At 43.8% G+C, this 19,276-nt stretch overlaps 1 protein-coding gene across 2 annotated transcripts in view; it reads right to left on the bottom strand.

Moving 5' to 3' along the window:
• The window catches only part of ITPKA (inositol-trisphosphate 3-kinase A), a 36,846-nt gene extending 18,509 nt beyond the window's left edge, over nucleotides 1-18,337 (bottom strand). Inside the window, exons 1-2 of one of the 2 annotated variants that reach the window (XM_053944707.1) lie at nucleotides 17,834-18,337; nucleotides 17,454-17,504 (exon numbers count right to left, since the gene is read on the bottom strand). In XM_053944707.1, the coding sequence (XP_053800682.1) occupies nucleotides 17,454-17,504; nucleotides 17,834-18,337 (555 nt within the window). The remainder of the gene's footprint in view (nucleotides 1-17,453; nucleotides 17,505-17,833) is intronic. The other variant, XM_053944708.1, reaches the window with a different exon arrangement.
• Between the last annotated feature and the right edge of the window lie 939 nt (nucleotides 18,338-19,276).

Raw genomic sequence — 19,276 nt, forward strand, 5'->3', positions numbered from 1 at the left:
CCTTAAAACTGTATCTTTTACAGTTTCATTATCGCTTCACAGAATGGGTCAGGTTGGAAGGACCACACTGGGTCATTTGGTCCAACCTCTCTGCTCAAGCAAGGTCATTCTAGAGTACGTGGCACAGGATTGCATCCAGATGGTTCTGGACTGTCTCCAGGGAAGGATATTTTACAACCTTTCTGGGCAACCTGCGCCAGTGCTTGACCACCTTCAAAAGTTCTGCCTCCTATTCAGGTGGAACTTCCTGTGCATCAGTTTCTGTTCACTGCATCTTGCCCTGTTGCTTGGCACCACTAAGCAGAGCCCGGCTCCATCCTCTGACACCCTCCCTTCAGATACTGATAGACATTGATGAGGTCCCCTCTCATTTTTCCCTTTTTGAGGCTGAACAGGCCCAGCTTCCTCAGCCTTTCCTTATAAGAGTTGCTTCAGTCTCCTAATCCTCTTCAAAGCCCTTCTCTGGACCTGCTCCAGGAGCTCCATGTCCCTCTTGTACTGAGGAGCACAGATGCAGCCTCCCAAGGGCTAAGTAGAAGGGTCAAATCACTTCCCTAGACCTGCTGGCAATGCTCTTCCTAATGCATTCCAGGATACCACTGGCCTTCCTGGCCTCTAGTTTTACTTTTTATAGTATATACATGTACTTAAAATGTTTTCTAAATCCTCTGAGTTAATTTTATTTACAAAACCCTTGACTGCTTTATTTACCATAGTTTATTAAAACTGAAATCAGTTTGAAAGCTAATTTGTTTTCCTAATTATTGATGCCATTTTATTCAATTATTTAAATAATTTAGAAAATTAAAATAATATATTTGTTCTCTGCTTTCACTACTGTTTGCCACTTTATTTGAATTGGCTTTGATATGACATATTGGACCTATACAGGTAAAGAACTTAAATGTAGGTCTAAAGCTATTAACCATATTATTTTAATGGACTACACCTAGCCAAAACAAAACTTTCTTCTGTTTCAACACAGTCAATACCTGCCATTACTAAAAAAAGCTTCCATGAGAAATAATTTTGAGCAAATCACAACCAAGAAAATTACTGGCCTAATTTAATTACTGTGTAATTAGATCTGCTTCTTTCTCTGTGTGAATGTAGTAAATAACAACAGTACTATGATATTACAATGTACTAAAAAAATAACCACGTAACACTTAAGCAAAGTATCTACTGCTTTGTCAAAATCACAATACCAAGACAAGCTGTTATCAGCACAATTTCCCCCAAACCAAAGACTGTTCCATGGGTGCAGCTTCCCAGCAGCCAGCTTCAATGGTTATTAGGGATTTCATTTTCTCAAGGAGTACAGCTCTGGGACACTTCACCATATGGTTTCATGTCATGGGGAGAACTGAGGATCTGAGTGATGTTATATAAGAAAAAAAAATTTAAAAGATAGTGAGAGTTGCTGAGCAACACAGTATCTTTCCGGTTACAGTCACAAAATTTGCCTATCAAGGGATTCTGGTTTTGAGTTCTTTCAGTTTGAGGCTTAGTGTAGTTGTCTTTGCAGATATGAAACAAGCAGGCAGTCATCTTGGTCAGATCCAGATCCTGAACCAGCTGACATTTTTATGCCAAATGTAAACAAAACATATTTATCCTTGGTGTTTCTTCTAGTGATATATGCATACACATTCATGCATGCTTTTAAAATACCTAAAGCAGATAGTAAAAGCCTTTGATTGCAGATGATCAAAATTCCATTACTATTTTTTATAATTATCCAGACTATAACAAGTCCTAGGCTTGGGATCATCTGGTATTTGAAGAACTTAGAACACCTTACAAGACACGGAGTAAATGAGGCATACATTACATTTTTACCATATTTGTTGGAAGAAATATAACTGAAATATCCACAAAGGTTCTGTGTAGGGAAGCAAGGCGCAAGATTTTCCCATAGCTAAAACAAAAATGCCCCAAACAACAATGCCAGCAAATCCCTGAATTTATCATAGAAGGCACTTTATACTTCAGCAGCCAGTTTCTGTGCTCTTGCCCCTTATCAAAGGTTCCTGGAATTCTCAAGCTCAGGAGATTCTTGCTGCCAAGTCTACTACCCACTTGGCTGAATCAGACATGAATCACAAATTGAAACAAAGATCTCAATGGGTGGGAGGTGAAAGAGCAAGTTAACAAGGAGAATGCTCCCCAAACATATGTGAGTGAACCTTCACACAAACCTTTATCACTGAGCTTCTGAGAGCAACACTTAATTCAGCTCCCACGGTAGGGTAAGGCTCCTACAGCAACTCAGCCCCTTTATTACCACATTTCACCTTCTCTTGGTCCTGGGCAGGAAACAGATTCCTGAAGCAGCAAGCACTAATCCACAGAGGAGTCAGTGTGTTTGTCAGAGACTAGACAAAAAGAGACATTCTGTTTGGGGCCAGAATGTTGCGTTACGATAACTGACGTCTGCACAGCCTGGTCCAGAGTCTGGAGCTGTGAGCATCGGCTTTTAGAAAGTCTGTGCCCTGACAGGCATTAGCATCATTCTATGCCAATCAATGCCAACTGATAATTTGGCCAAATCACAGCAAATGGCCTATTGCCAGGGAAGCTGTGTTACTTCGAATGCTGTCAGCTGTCCCTCAAGGAATACAGTGTAACCACATCCCTGGTCAAGGATACCCCTGAGCCGTCTCCACCTACTGGATGCCTCAGCAGCCCTGACCATCCCTGCCATCTAAGTTCCCAAGGGAACTTAACACTCCCTGCTTTATCACACAGCTGATCTTCCCGTGATGTAGGAGTGCCAGCTGGAGCTGTAAGACTGATAATCAACAGCAAGGGAGAACATGTACTCCTAAAGAGCAGCAGTTTGCATGCTACACAAGCATGCAAGCAGCCTCCTGATCAGCACCCCTCATCAGACTGCCAGGCAAACTGTGAACACACCTTCAACTCTCCCTCCCTCTCTTTCACCCTCCAGCCTCCAACCTTAGAGAAGAAACACTGCTTAGCCTATTCTTAGCCCTTGATGCTTCTGGGCTTTGCACTCAGCCATGGGTGAGGGCCACAGCTGCTCAACCAGCATTTGGCAGGTGGATCCTCTGACTGCAGGGTTTCCATTTCCTGTTTGTGCTACACTCAGGATGGGCTGGGCTAAATCTTCGGAGTCATGAGAAACACTTAATGCAATAAGCAGAAACAACACTGCAAGTCAGAAGTCTCAGGTTGCTGTGTTTTCTCCCCTGTGGTGCCTCACCATGCAGTGCGATGCACACATAATTTGGTTTGGTACTCTTTAGGATACATGGTAAGCCTCCTGGCTGTTCATTATGTCTGGGCTAAAGGAAGAAGTGACGGTAAGAGAAATGAATGGTCAATATCAGACTCAATTACTAGGAGCACAAAATCCCATGTCCCACTCCGTGGCTGGATTCTACTTGTACAGTCCAGGAGCAGTTCCCCTCTAAATCAGAGGAAAATTAACTACAAAGAAGCAAAAGCCTTGCTTGCCCTCCTGCAAAGAGCACCAAGAGCCGCAATCTGCTGACTATTCTGCAGGGATCTATGTCGGCATTTTGTTTCTGGTTATTACCAGTTGAAGTATCTGCAACCTCTACATTATTCCTGGGCCAAAAGACAAAATAATAAAGTTAGATGGCTTCAAAAGTGCATTGTCACAAGGGTTTCCTTCATTTGTCTCACAGATATGTTGCAAAAGCTGATCCTGTTGATTGAAAAACAGATTTTAATTCAACAAGAATAAATGTTTTCTGTTCTAAGGGATACTAAACTGTCTGCCTTCCATAGCAGGCATTAAATATGGCCATTATCCCTACTTTCACAGCTTGTGGTCTGCTCTGAAAGACACTGGTTCTCTAACAGGATGGAGCTCTGCCACCTGTCCCTACTGAGCACAGGAAAGCTGAATCAACAACATTCTGTCCCTACCAGGGTTCTGCCAGAACATCAGTCTTGCTGGAAACTGAGATGTTACTATCCAAGAAGTAAATGGAAAGTTCCTCACTATAGGAAAGTTGACTCAGAGCCCAAACATTCAAGATTTATTCAGGCTGTCCATCACCCAGAACAGATATGTGGTAAATCAAACATCACTTTAGCAGATGGTGTGGCAGAAGGAAAGAAATCTTTCTTAACCTCCAAAACAACTGCAGTTTAAATATTCAGAAACAGTCTAGCAATTTGACAGTTCTCTGCCTGTTTTCCACATCTCATGGGTCACTAACTGACGTCTCCAGTCATGAGAAAGGGACATCTAGAAAGACAACACTCTTTACATGATAAAATAAGCCCAACATCCTATCAGGTAGAACACAGAATTATCAGTTCCAAATAGGATGACTATTTGGGAATACTTAAAATCCAAACAGATCCACATTTCTCTGTGCATAGACCAGTAAATAGGTTTAGCCTAAAACACAATCACAACTTGTTAAGGTACAAACTTGTCATTTGTGAACTGTGATGACCTCCAATCCAAATGTACTACAAGTGCCAATCGGTTTAAATCAGGAGTGGTTTCTGTGTAACATCAAGGGAGACTGTGTTCTGGCAAGAAGTCAGGAAATAACTTCAATAAGCAAATCTCCCCTGAGTGAACTTGGGAAGGAAGCTGAGCATGTGCTGCATCTCACTTGCAATGGCGGTGCAGTCTGTTACCTGGAGACACAGCTCTATCCTGCCTGCCCAGCAGCTCAGGGTTAGGCACACCACCACTTTAACATCCCAGTGACTCAGAGGCCACAGCAGAATCTCCAGTCTGAACAGACAAAGAAATAAAGAAAATTTTAATGCTTATCCTTTCTTACACTTTCTTATTTGTCAGAAACCACTACCATCCAACAGGAATTGCAAAACTGTTTTCTACTAGTTGGTCAAAGATCTCTCTATTCCTACCCCCAGTAGTTTGGGTTAGTGGACACATGTTGAAAGCTGACCCTGCTTTCAGCACATCCTCATGTAACAGCCCCAGAAACTGCATCCCACACAACTTTGAGATTCTGCCTGAAAGAAATGTAACAGTGGAAGACTACTGTACTGTAATTAATTTTTTTCTATAGGAAAGGATAGGAAGCACAAGGACAGAATTAGGGTTGCTGCATGTCTACCTACATACGTATAGAGAGGTTACTGACAGATACTGATTTTTAAAACGTTTTTACTTAACTTTTCTTTCCTACCAAGATAATTCATCTTCTAACATCCTAAACTGTCAGACACTAACTTGCAAAAGATCTGAGGAAATGTCACTGCTTCAGTATGGAATCTAGGTGCCCTTTCTCTGCTCCAGTTCCCGCAACTGCAGGTTATAACAACTCTACTTCAGAATATTGTTGAATAATTTAAGTAATTAGTGCTTGTAAACTAAATTACAGGCACTCAAATAAGACAGTCAAGTACTCAAATAAGCAGTAATTCAGTGTTAAGTGAAAACTATTATGAGAATGTAAAAATATGTCATGTAAAAAAACAGGCCACATATACACTAGGAGCAGTTTGCCAACTGCTCTTCCATCTATCACAAGACAAAGTCCAATACTCCACCTCTCCTGCCTTGTCTCCTCTGAACTGCCTCTTCCATTTTCCTCTAAGGAAGCATAAGGAGTTACTGCTTCACCTGTGGTGCACTGCACTGTTCAAACAGGGCCCACCCCTGGCAATGGAATGCAAGTGTCAACATGCAACAGGCACTGCTACTGAGCAGGGTGTGGTGTTTACCTAGGGGAAAGCCACATCCTTCAACCACTTTAATAACTCCAAGCTTCAACACAGTATAACTCTGAGATTATTCCAAACCACTCTGTTGAAAGGATTTTGAAACAAACAAACAAAAAAATAACAACCCCAACCAAACAAAAACCCACACTCCTATTAATGGAATGTGGCAATGATTAAGAAACCTGTAGTTCTATGGAAATGAGGACTCTTCACCTTATCCCATTGGAGTGAGAGGCTGACAAGGTAGTTGTTTGTTTTTGACGCAAACCTAAGATTAGAGAAACTCTTCCTTCCCCAAGTAAGCCCTAAGAACTACATAAGGGATATAGAGAAAAGATGACTTCTCCCTTGGGCAAAATTATAGGATCAAAAGATAGTTTCTGTAAACAGAACAATGTAAGAGAAGCAAGTTGAATTCCTCCTCTGTATCAGTAGCAGCTAGCCCCAGAGACAAGGGGTTATTTAAGATTTTAATTTCCATAATGTAGCCTTAAGAAAGAGAATCAAATTCAAACCTTATATAAGCATGAGTGACTCAACTAAAGACTGAAACTGAAACAAGGCATCTGTCTTCCTGAAGAGTTGTGGGTGTTTGAACAATAGCAAATGTGTTTTATAGAGCATGCTTCCTCTGCCCGGAAGGTAAACGTGTGTTCACCATCAGGATGATGGAGATCCCACCTTCGTAGAAGCATAAATATCAATTGCCAATTATTAAGATGCAAACTCACCTAAAAATAAAGTAAAATAAACAGAGTGTAGTTTATAACGACAATTTATCTACCAAAATTATTATCTCATGGTAAAAGAGATTTAAAAACCCCCATAAAACTTCAAAGAACTTCATACTGTTGGCTCCTAGCAACAGAACTGCAAGCCACACTCCTGTATCTTGCACAACCACCTACACCAGCCTCCTGATACATGGAGCAAGCAGCAGCTTCTGTGCCACATAGGACATGGGTAGCAAAACCCAAGAGTGACCAATACCAATTTACCAGGGCTCAACAAAGAGAAGACAGACATTTGAAATGTCATCTGCAGATGGGTGATGACCTACACTGGACACAGGGGAACAGGCCACGCAGAGAAATTACTTCACAAGCCAAGACTGATTTTGCTGCTCATCTACTCTTTTTCTTGAAGAATGCAATGTAAAAAGAATATTGGTGATTTGGCTACATTCATCCTATAGTCCCAGACAGGACTGTTTCCTGTAAAATCAGAAGACTGAAAAGGCAGACTAAGATCAAGACACAGAACAACAGCAATGGAAGAGTACATACTTCTAGAGATGATGTGGAAAATCCCAATGGATAAACAGGGACAGAAGACAGACGATTAATTATCTGTCACTCCAGTTTTAATATTGGAATGAGAAATCATAATCAGGACATCAGCCAGTCCTATTACTGGAAAAAGACTTGGAGACTGTTGGCATAGTGATTAACTATCACTGGACTGTTACAGAGCTCAGGACTTGCTCCCTTTCTTGGTGTCTTTGCTGAAAACAAGTAATTTTCTGTGGTCTTGCTATAAATTTTGGGAAAATAACTCATGAAACTCTTACAGGGGCTGTAAGCACCTGAAAGTCCGGAGTCTCCACTTTAAAATCCTTTTATAGGTTTTTCCACAGAATGGCAGGATCTGTCCTGAAATTAGTACCTCAGGATTTAATTGCTTACTCCTTCTGGGTTGGCATAAACAAGGCAAAAAAGTTCCTTATTTAAATGCCACAGAGCAAGACAATACAAACCATATCAAATTATCAGCTCAAAATTCTGATACTCAGCATTTTGCACTATGAAAAGCAAGAGCTGGAGCGTAGGAAGGTTTCTTAGTTTCTTCAGATTATATTTTCCTCTGAACAAAGCTGACTCTTTGTGGGGTCAGCGATGCCGTCCCTACAGACCATACATGGGTGGCAAAGGAGGGAGCCCACACCAAGCAGAGCTTATCATTATTAGAATATTCAGGTCAAGTGCACTTAGCCAACAACCCACTCAAACCCTGCACAAGATAACAGCTGATCTGCATGCAAAAAGACTGCTCACACAGATTTTTATCCTTTCTGCTGCATCACATAAGCATACAACATATGCTTACATAAGCATCCAACAATGGAGAAGAGTACAAAGGCCATATAGACTTCTCTAGCTCTGCCTCTTTCAGAACACCAGGGTCCCAAAACCCAGATTTCCTGCACAACCAACAAAACACCAATGCACAAGAATTCTTTACATGTGTTTCATTCTCTGGTGATTTGCTCTAAGTTAACCACCTCAAAAAAGAGCTAAAACTTTGTAGTTTGCTTCAGATTGAACAACTCTAACAAAAACTTGAGCTGTTTCCAAGGCTAGAAAGATTCATATTGAGCCCACCACAAAATTGAAAAAAAAAAAAAAAAAAAAAAAAAAAAAAGGCTGAAAAGTGAAAAGTTTTTTAACCTTGAATTTTGAGGAAGGAATCTGAAATCTAGGAAGAGGAGTGTTTTCAAAGCAGGACTAAGCAATGTGAGGAGTAGAAGTCAACCTGACAAAGCCTGGCAAATTGTAAGAACCTCAAATTAATTTGCAGTAGACTCTCATTAGTATTCAATTACTTTCTGTGGAGACTGCTCGGCATAGCACACAAAAGGGATCAATGTAGCCCAGCTGTAAGGGATGTGTTCAGCCATACACAGGAGGGGAGCTTGAGGAGGCTCAGCTGTGCACCAGGCAGCTGTGAACTAGGTTTTCCTCACACCAGAGGGCCCCTATCATGGTGCCTGAAGAGCCTCTCCAAGTGCTGCCCTGCTGTGAGTGCCCTCACTAGCATGGGCACCTCACCTGGGCCAGGCAGTGCCGCGTCATTCCACAGCGTATGCTTTGGGAATGGAGGGAGGATGAAATATCACTGCCAGATGTCAGCACCTTCTGCTCCTGGAACACCTTCAGATCCAGAATTACATTTGTGCTGGAACTTAATGCCTTAAATGCAAAACTGAGTACTTGGAAGTTAGAAATTTTCAGAATCGAAGTTTTTGGTACAAACCTAAAGACAACTGTTACAGCAGCAGTATGCTGTTTTCCAAATGTTAGTGAACTTGTTTTCACAGCCTGTTAAATGAAGGGTTTTATTCATATCTTATAGGGAAAATACTGAATGAAAGATAGGTTAATGTGAAAAGTGCACACTAATTTTGTAAGCTTAAACTGAGGTGTCAAATTTTGCTTTCCTAATACCCAGTGTTATACAATACTGTAGAATACTGTTGTAGAACAGCTCCCATTAACTTTGGCTGCATGTACAAATGTTCAGTGTTTCTGCTAGTAAGGCTCACTCTCAAGTTAGTCAAAAGGAGACTGAAAAAAATACATTTATTGGCCATGGTGAAAGTCTCCATAAATAACTTCCCTAGTCTCTTCCCAGGCAAAGAGGGACTGTGAAACTGTGAAAGGCAGCAGCTCTCCACATCAGCATTCAGCAGCGTTAAATTGGGAAGTCAGCCTTTCCCTTCCTGTGATCTGCTGCAGAGCTATCTGTGAATAAACAGAGGTTCTGCAATACAAGTCATCAGTCACTGTGGAACTGTAACTTATCCTTTGAGTTGACTGAAAATACAGAACTGTTGAAAGTCATGAATTCTGTGCATCAAGTCTATGCCGGCTTGTAATAAAAGACAGTAGAACATTAACATACCCACACTGCAGGCATGTGAGTTCTTTCACTACATATACTTTCAATGTTTGACTGATAATTCCTTAATATAGTTGTCACATGCTCTCTTGCTTTTTTTGAGAATGTATTTTCCTTGAATTTTAAAGCAATAATCTGCTTGCCTATTAAGTTTTGCTCTTCCCCTCACATTTCCAGTAGCTTTCCCAATCCCTGTCAGTCACTCCCCTTCCATCTGATGATACATAACCTGAAGCTATTACAACCCTGTTACCTCCCTCGTCTCCAAAGTTTTGCTCTTGAGTAGCCTGCATTAGAACCTTGCAGCTGCCCTTTGCAATGTGCGTACCCGTAAGACTGGTCATTTGAAAGCACATGACAGTACCACTACCTGTGCCACATGCTCAGAGGATCTTTGAAGATTTTCAGCAGAGGTGGTGATTTCAGAGCACTTGAAGAGGTTCCAGCAGTGGAAGATCTTGACATATGGCAATAATGCTCCCTCCATTTCCAAAGTACATGCTGCAGAGTGAGCCAGTGCTGGCTGGTGTTGGTGGGAGATGCCTTCTTGTATGGGAAAACCCAATCCACAGCTGCCTCGTGCACAGCTGAACCTCCTCAAGCTCACCTCCTGTGCCTGCAGTGGGATGGCTGAACACATTCCTCACAGCTGAGCTCTATCCATCTCTTGTGTGCCCACAACACGCAGACTTCGACTAGCACCAGCACCTCAAAGGTGAGAAGTAGAAGCCTGCATTTGATTCAGCACTCCACCACAGGAAGCAAACAAAGCAGAGCACAGAAAATAGAGCTGTCTTGAGTGAACATCACTAGAAAGAACCACTGCAGTGTTCTCAGTTATATGGAGCTGCTTGAAAAGAGCTAAGACACAAAGAAAGCTGTGTTCTCTGTAGCAGCTCAGAGTAGTGAATGTAGCTGTAACTAAGACTGGATCACTTTATGTTGGGATGTGGCAGAGATCAGGAGACAAAATCAGTTATATTGATAATGAATGATGATTTTCTACCATCACTGAAAACAAAGACCTTCTCTCTCTATGCAATGTTCAATGCAATTTATCAAGAGACATTATTCTTATCACATGAAAGTTGTATGAAGTACACATGAAGTTGTATGAGGCAGTTTCTGCTGATATATCCCAAGTGAACTGTGCCATTCCCACTAACTAACTCATACAGTTCTGCAACATCCCAGCTTCCTGTTAATCCTCTGGATGAATCAGACACATTTCAGTACCAATGACACCCAGACTAAACATGTTTCTATATATATTCTTTATCACCTGTAACCACACCTCTGTGAGAATGTGGCTCACGTACAGATGAGGTCAGAAGGCTGATTAAGAACGGCAGACTGAAGTTGAATGTGAGTAAAATAAACATAGTAATAGTGGGCTGAGGTAAACAGTTTAAAGTGTTTGCATCACCTTACTTGGATATTTCAGCCTGTAAATATGGAGGGCTCCTGGATTCTGGGTTAATGCCAAGCTCCCACAAAGCAGTGTCTACGTTATGCTTGCTGTAGTCACCAACTGGCTTGGAGAGTCTGTCCCAAGCTCTAAATCTGGATCATGTCAAATCTATGATCACTGCTTCAAATGAGCTGTCAATTTGTCTTTGGCTGACTTCTTCCCAAGCTTGCCAAGGAATAGAAGATTTGCTAACAAGCAACAATAGTAGCCAGGACTGATGGGTTCAGGGTAAGTTTCTATAACATCAGTCTCACACCTACATATTTTGGAAAGTAGAAAATTTCATCCCTTGTGAGAAGCTCATCATTCATCAGTACAAAAATCCACTCAAATGCTGCTGGTTATTTGTTATCCCAGAAAGCATTTTCCATTACTGACAGGAATTAATTAGTTAAGCATTGGAAAAAATACACCAATACACCACCATTGGAAACACCACCACCACACTGTTCATCCACTGTCCGGCTATTTGGTAGCCTGACACTGGATGAACAGGCAGCCTCTCCCCATTCCCTACACTTTTATTCAGAAGGAGTTGATGGAGACTAAGACCTGCTCCCTCTCCCCACCTTTTTTTATTATACGTTTCCCCAGGTATGCTATGCTTTGGACAGACAATGCCATCTTACCTAATTTGTGAGCTTTTGAGATGATACCCTATTGGTAGAGAAGAGCACTTGAAAATTCCATTTAAACCTACGCTATGCAAGATCCAAATTAACATGGACTGACAAGCCAATTTTCTCTGCCTCAGCCCCCTTTCATTGCAAGAACTACCCTGACTGTGAAGGAAGAAGAGAGATAGACTCAACTGCTGCTGTACGTAAGATCACCTTTTCCTTCCAAGGTGTCTAAGGTTAACATTACTTTTTCTACCACCACATTTTACAGATAATCACTGCAAAATGCCATATGATGATCCTTAGTTTTTCTCAGCCACTGCTAAACAAAGCAACTATTTACTACATAAACAGTGTGCATTCTCAGCTTCCAACATTAAATTGCATCACATTGTGAGCATTTAATCAAACCGATCCACTTTAACACACTCCATTTATAATAAACTTTAGATGTGACTTGAGGTCATTTTTGAATATGTTAACTACCACACTAATTACATGTGGTAATCAAATTAACCAGTTAAAAAATATTCACTCTAATCAAACCAGTCTAACAGGGTAGTAGTGTCAGAACCCAAAAATATACAGACATGCAAAATTTCCAAACTATTGCTCCAACCACTACCCTTATTCCTTTTAAGAGTGGCATGGATTTTCACAAATAAATCTGCTGAGTCAATGATAACTTGAGAAAAATACACTTAGTTATGACCTCTTTAAATATGCATCACCCAGTGATGAGGAGTAGCTGTTACTTTTTTCTCACCTTTCCAGTTGAAACAAACATTATAAGGAGTTTTGAACTATAAAAGTGGACATACAGAGAAACTTCTACAACACACCCAACACAGCAGGTCCATAAGGAAAAAGTTATCAAAGAGTTCTTTCAACTTTAGACTTTATGTCCAAATTACATGTCCTTTAACATATGAAAAATGAAAACTATCAGAGCAAAATCGATTCAGAAGAGAAGAATCTTGTAACATCCAAGTCACCATTTCAGATATATCCAGGATTAGAAACTCTGATAAGGCATTTAATTGCCTCTCTCTCACCTGATCTGGGAACAGTTAAGTCATCTCCTTACAGACAAGAATCCACACTACTAATAGAAAGTCACTGTTAGACCTGATACTGCTGATGGTTTGATATAGTCCACTACTGCAATGTACAGTGGTGAAGAATTCATCCTCAAATTGAGAGTTCAAAACTCTCAGTTCAGAGTTTTGTACCAAGTACTGTGCAAACGTGGAACATTATGGCTGTTCGCTCAAGTTTGTTCAGTATACAATAGGAAAATTTCAGTATTTGGGACTGTCATTATAAATAAGCATGTTTTTATCAGCATTAAATGTATTCCATCAAAAGCAGCTGTTTTGTGAGCTGAACACTAGAGAAGCTTAGTTTCTACTTGACTGGTATCTGCTGTCCTGCACCCTTATCAGAGTATCTACAGCTTGTCACTGTCCTCTATAAACTTGTTCCAAAAGCCCTCCAACCTTCCTAACATTTCACACCTCCTCATAACCTTCCTCCCTTTCAACCCTGTGCCTCAACTAGCACCTTCCACATTCCCTAACCTCATCAGCCCACAGCAGCGTATGATCCCTCCCACATCTTCTCCTAATTAGCTCAGGAGAGGAGACACTACCTGCTGCAGCTGGATCCAGCATGGAAGCACCTATGGACTAGCCAGTATGCACATGGCAATTTGCCAGTCAACAAGCAAAACAGAAGACAGCTGTTTATCTCCTCTGGCACCTTCTCCCCAGAGCAGAAGTATGCACTTATTTTGGTTCCCTCTTTTCCACCCAGTCTGACCTTTGTGAAACTTTAAAGAGCTCTTGGAGAAACTTTGAGATGTCTATGCCACTACCAAATTTGGCTGAAACCTACTAAAGCAGTTGAAATGTAATTGATAGAGTGATTACACAAGCTTTCTTTCCTTTGGAGAGTAGGCTAAAATCCCATTAACAGTCTTACTTATGTCATCCCGTCATTCCTATTCTTCATTTAAAAATAACAATTATATTCTACTGCATTAGCTTATGTAACCCACCCCTGAGCCAAAGTAGTTAAAACTTTCATCCTGTATTTATTAATTTATTTAGTTAGTTAGCTATTAAGTGTGTGTGCCTTTCTATACACATGTCCATTTTAAGGTACTTGATGTTATGAAAAATAAAATTAAGATCAGTGAAACCAAACCAAATCACTTCACTAATAAATATCCCCCAAAGTTTCCGGACTGGTATCATTGCAGACAAGAACTGAACTGCTTTTTCTCTAGCAAACTGTCAGCTGTTCTCATGGTTACGGTTCTAAGAATTTGGAATGACAGGTCACAGCTATGAAAATGAGTAGATTTATTTGGCATGTTTCTATCTAGTAAATAACATTCTCCTATAAAGAGGACAAGAGGCTGCTGCACATTATCATGGTGTTTATTCTCTGTGAAAACCATTCTTTAAAGTCTCTGTCCCAACAAAGAAGGTGCTAACCAGACTTCGTACTTCTTAAAACTGCTCATTCGCAGAATTAAGACAAAAATACATAACTCTTGTATCCTCTCCATTACTATAAAGGCACACTGATATTTTCACTCCAAGATTCAGCTGTGTATACACACCTCCCAATGGCATGAAGCAAGGCTACAAAAGTATGCTTCCCATTTAAATGCAGAAATGTTAGCTTTTGCCATAGGGTAAAATCTATTCTGTCAACTGGCTATTTAAAAAATAACCAATATTTCTTCTTTTAAGTTACTGCCAAGAGTTACAAAGCTCCAAATATGCCATTATGCAGTTTCCATTAGCACAGCTTTGCACAATTGTTTTTCACTGAACCCCAAGTTGAACAAACAGGACAGCAGCAGAATAGGCTTCTCTCATACTTCCATCCCTTCACTGTTGGAAGGGTCTTCTTCCAGGAAAGCCAGGACAGCCCAATTTCAAAGCCTCTGCTAATTACTGCAAAATGGCATGAATAACTTATGCAGAGAAACTGGAACACCACCCACTGAGCTGTTCTCAGAGGTGGGCCTGCCCAGATGAGAACTGTCCCAGCAGAGCCAGGCTGGGACTGCACTGTCACCGTCAGCCATCGGCCCCAAGGTATTCACTGCCCCCTCACGGGCCCTAACACTCCAGGGACATGCCTACATACTGCGCTCAAGAACAAACAAAAAATTAATATCATCATGATGTGTCAATCCATCCAACCCCCAAATGCTCTCTGAAATACTTAACTGAATCACTCATCCTCTTGGAAAGTTGTTTGCCAAGTGAACTACCAAGAACTTTTCTCCAAGGAATACAGTCAGACACAGCACTCCCAGGCATACCATCCTGGGATTTAAGGCCATCAAACTCCAGGGCAGCAAACCCTGGACACAGAGGCTCCTGAGCTTCCCATCTCATACGCAGTCCTGCACAGGTAGCTTGAGAGCCCACAATATTTCAGACTCAGCTGGGTCTTGATCTCCAGATCAACAGTAGAGAGGCCTGGGAGGGCCTTCTTCAGCTTAGGTCTCAAGTTCCTGGGTCTCCAGATGGAAGCCTTGAAGCTTTGATAACAGGAACATTATCAGAATTTCTACTCCCACAGTTGAAGACCTGGGCAAGTTTCCAAGGTCCCTGGTAGGCACTGGAGAGCCTGGTAGGCTTGACAACCCAGTAGTTCTCTGAGCACTGGTCTGAGCTTAATCATAAGGCACCAGGCTCCAAATTAACTTCTAACATTTCCAGAGAAAAGTCTCAGAGAATTTCCTAATACAAGAGAAATTTTAAAATGTCAAAATTTCCCATGAATTAGGAAACAGTAACTTTGGCCCACCTCTGATTCCAATTTCCTTCAGAAAAGTCTCTATGCTTTGTGTTCCACTCTTAGAACAAGCCTTCACCTATTAAAATACATTGAAAACAATAAATATAAGCAAAATGTTCCAAACTGCCTCTAAATAAAATCTTCAAAATATAAAACCATTCCACAGGTTATCCTAAAATTTGTAGTTATTTTCACTTGCATGTGTGTGCCTTGAACCCAAAGCCTTCCATTCTAAAACAAACATTCATCCTGCCTCAAGATTTATGAGTTGAAAGAATACATCCTGTAAAGTTGAACCCACAGAGGTTCAAAGCATAGACTCCAGTGAGTATGAGGTCACTGTTTTGCTGAAGAAACAACTGGACAGCATTGTCCAGTAGCAAAAGACATCAATCACAAGAACTGTCCTGGGTACCTGCAGGTACTGGTGAGCAGTGAGGCCACCTGAGATGAAGGGCAGTGTGCCTGACCACAGGAGAAACAGCAGATCCCTGGAATTCAAGCTCTTGGTGGGTAATGCAGCAAGGAAGGGAGGGATGAACCATGTAAGCAGTCACTGAGCAGATGAGCCCATTTAATTTATTAGGTAGTGCCATGAAGTTCTGCTGGTTTAGAGTCCTAGGTACCAGTCCCTGCTCTGGTTTGACAACTTGCCACAGAAGGGATAATGAGATAAAGAAAATCAGCCAGAATGCAAGCTCCTGGGCACAGTTTGCCCCATCTTCTCCTACACTGCAGGTATGGAAACATAACTCAGCCTTTTAAAACAGCAAGTATTTCACTTGAGCTGAGGGAATACTTACTTTACCAAGGAGGAATTAAACAGTCCTGCAGCTGCACTAAAATTTGGAAAACTGCAAAGATTTTTTCAAAAACTGAATTATTATAATACTATTGAAGTTCTCATTTTCCCACACACCTAAGTGAACAGGATGATCTCTCAGAGTTTAAAACATTTATAATATGGATATTTTTAGTTTGTCTATAAATCAACGTTAGAGATCTTCTTCTTTTAATATTTTATTTTATTGTCATTAAAAGGTGACTATAAAGACTTCCTAAAAGAAAGTAGCACCACTCACATGATACATGCATGTCAGACTACCACGAAGGATACAGCCCAAATCATTTAGGTCTCAATACTGCATTCAGTACCAATGACTTCAGAGATGCAGAAGCATAAGCTTTGAGGTAGCACAGCTTCTCATCTGAATAATCAGTTTTGCTTATATATATATATATAATATACTGTCTATATTCACAGACAGTTTAATCAACTAGCACAATGCCATCTCAGAGTTCTCTTACTGCTGAAGCATCATCACTTAATTCTTGCTGCACACATACTGCCATAACAGGGATATTGAGTCAAATTATCCTATGGCTTTTTATTATCTTTAATTTCTGTTCTGCTACTTTCACAAAATCTCATAGCACGTCTTTTAGAAAAGACAGCAAAACAACAGTAATTTTTTCTCATGCATACCAGATTCTATCTCAGAATCAAAAGTACAAACTAAGTATCATTATTACAGGTCTCTTTATACTCAAAATGACAAAGTACAAATCCCTTTTTTTTCCTCTTCCAAAATCAGACCACAAGTTGATGCAAACAAAACCAATATTGTGCACAGTATTTTAGTTCCTGTACTATGTATCCTCTAAAGTAGTAAACCCACAATTACCATGAGAAAAGTCCAGCTGGGGGTATCACCTACAAGTTGCATTACTTCTTCTTTATACCTTTTTTATCAAAGCATATGTTCTGCTTGAAAAGAATTCAGCACCAAAGAGTTGGCAGTAGAACAACAATTTGAGCAGCAGTGTCAATAAAGGTGGGAGGGGGAATTCACTAAAGCTACATTTTTCAGGTACAAAAGCCTGAGAAAAACGCTACATGGAGTCAGGCAAATATACATCAAAGACCATGAAAAGGCAACTAACTATATGCCTTTAAAAGTTCATTTCATGGATGAAAGCTGCCAAATTACAGAGGGGATTTACTGAGAAGAATGTGTTGCTGCCAGAATGGACAAAAGCATGCATTCTATCCATTCCAAGCTCCTCCCCATCTCCTGTCATGCTCACAGCAAGAAGTGGCTCAAAAATTGACAACCATAGACTCCAGGACTGAAAGAGACCAAAAATACCTGCTGGGAAATGCCTGAAAAAATTTTATTTTGAGCATCTGACACAGGAGACTGGAAAAAAGAAAAAAAACAACCCACTTATGATCAAAAAACATCTCCCCATATTCTTGGGATGTAAAGTACAACTCCACAGCAGAAAGAAACAGCGCACACCTGGCCGGGTTTTTGAGGAGCCCACGTGCAGAAGCGCTTTTCCAACCGGCGCAGCAGCCTGTGCACTACAGCGCACTGCTGCCGGCCCAGGACAGGAGTTTCCCAGAGCTTTCCTGGAGTTGGGTCACAGAAACCTCACTCCAAGCGGGAGCATCTATTGGCCCCTGAAAAGCCCGGGAGGCGCCCAGCTGCCCGGCCAGGGCGAACCGCTCACCCCGCGCCCCTACCTGGCTGGTGTCCTCGCCGTGCTCCAAGTGCACGATGCCCTGGCTCCTACACTCCGTGTCGCTCAGCACGTCGTCCTCCGAGTCCTCCAGGAGGGACGAGGAGCCGGTGGAGGAGATCGAGGAGTTGGACAGTCTGCGGGACTGCAGGTGCAGCGAGCTGCCCGTCCTCAGCCCGCCGCCCTCCGGCCGCGGCTGCCGCGCCTGGGGGCTGCCCTGCGCCTCCTCGCTCTCCTCGGCGGTGACGGTGAGCCGGGGGATGACGGGCGGCAGAACCCCGTTCGGGGGTCGGCAGCCCCTCTTCGGCCGGTCGGGCAGCTGACGAGCGGCTGCGGCGGCGACGGCGGCGCAGCGAGCCTCGAAGAGAGAGCAGAGCTCCCCCACGGTCAGCCGCTTGGCCCGGCTGAGCTCCGGGCTGCTGTGCAGCCCCGCGCGGGGCTCCATGGCGGGGTCGGCGCCGGGCGCCTGCCGAGCAGCGCTCCAGGACCGGCGGCCGGAGGCGTGCATGGGGAAGCGCCGCGCCGCCGCCGCCGCCGGGGAAACTTCTTTGTGGCTCAGTCAGTCTCCCGCGGCTGCCCGGAGCCCGGCGGAGAGGCGCATCTCCAGTCCACCCTGCCCGGGCAGCTCTGAGTCACCCGCGGCGACAGCCGGAGGCTGCTACCGTGCCCGCTGACCCGGCGCCAGGGCCATGGGGGCGCGCTGAGCCCGCCCGATCGCCCGCCCGCCGCCACCGCCCCGCTCCGCCTCGGCGCTGAGGGGAGGAGCGAATCGAATCGCACCGAGCCGAGTCGAGCCGCGCCGCGGGAACCCCTGCCCGCCCCTTCCCGTCGCCGCCGCCACCACCATCACCATCACCGCCCTTTTGGTTTCGCTTTCCCTGCGGCGGCCCCCGGGGAGCGGCCTGGGGGTGTCCCGGTGCCCGCCCGGGTGTGGCGCCCCGCGCCCGCCTTACCTCCGCGCCGCCGCTCCCGCCCGCCGCCCCTCGCCGGCCGCGGCTCCCCGGGCACGGCGGCTGCGCAGCGCGGCGCGCCCCGGCCGCCCGCGGGCCGGAGGGGCGGCGCGGCCCCGCAGCCCGGCCCCGGCTGGGGACGCGGAGGGGGTGGCCTCTGACTCTCCCGGGGGATTTCGACCCCCTCAGGGCTGCGCGTGGCGGTCTGGGGTCCGTGTGTGACCATCCCCTCGGTGCGCGCTGACACCGGGGGCCACCTCCAGGCCTCCGCGGCTGTCGTGGCGGGACCGCGGCATCCTGGGGTGGCTCGGCGCACCCCGCGGGGGCGGGGATGTGACTGGGCTGTCACCAGCCCGCGGGGATCAGTGGTGAGTGAGTGACCGCGCGGTGCCAGTAGCTGAGGGCGCTCCCCCGGCCGTGCTGCGAGTCCCCGCGCCTCGCTGTAGCATCCCCGGCGGGCTGCGAGCGGCGTGGGACAGGGGCTTGGGGCGGCGCCG

Source organism: Vidua chalybeata, chromosome 6 (assembly GCF_026979565.1).
Source record: "Vidua chalybeata isolate OUT-0048 chromosome 6, bVidCha1 merged haplotype, whole genome shotgun sequence".
Lineage (NCBI taxonomy): Eukaryota > Metazoa > Chordata > Aves > Passeriformes > Viduidae > Vidua > Vidua chalybeata.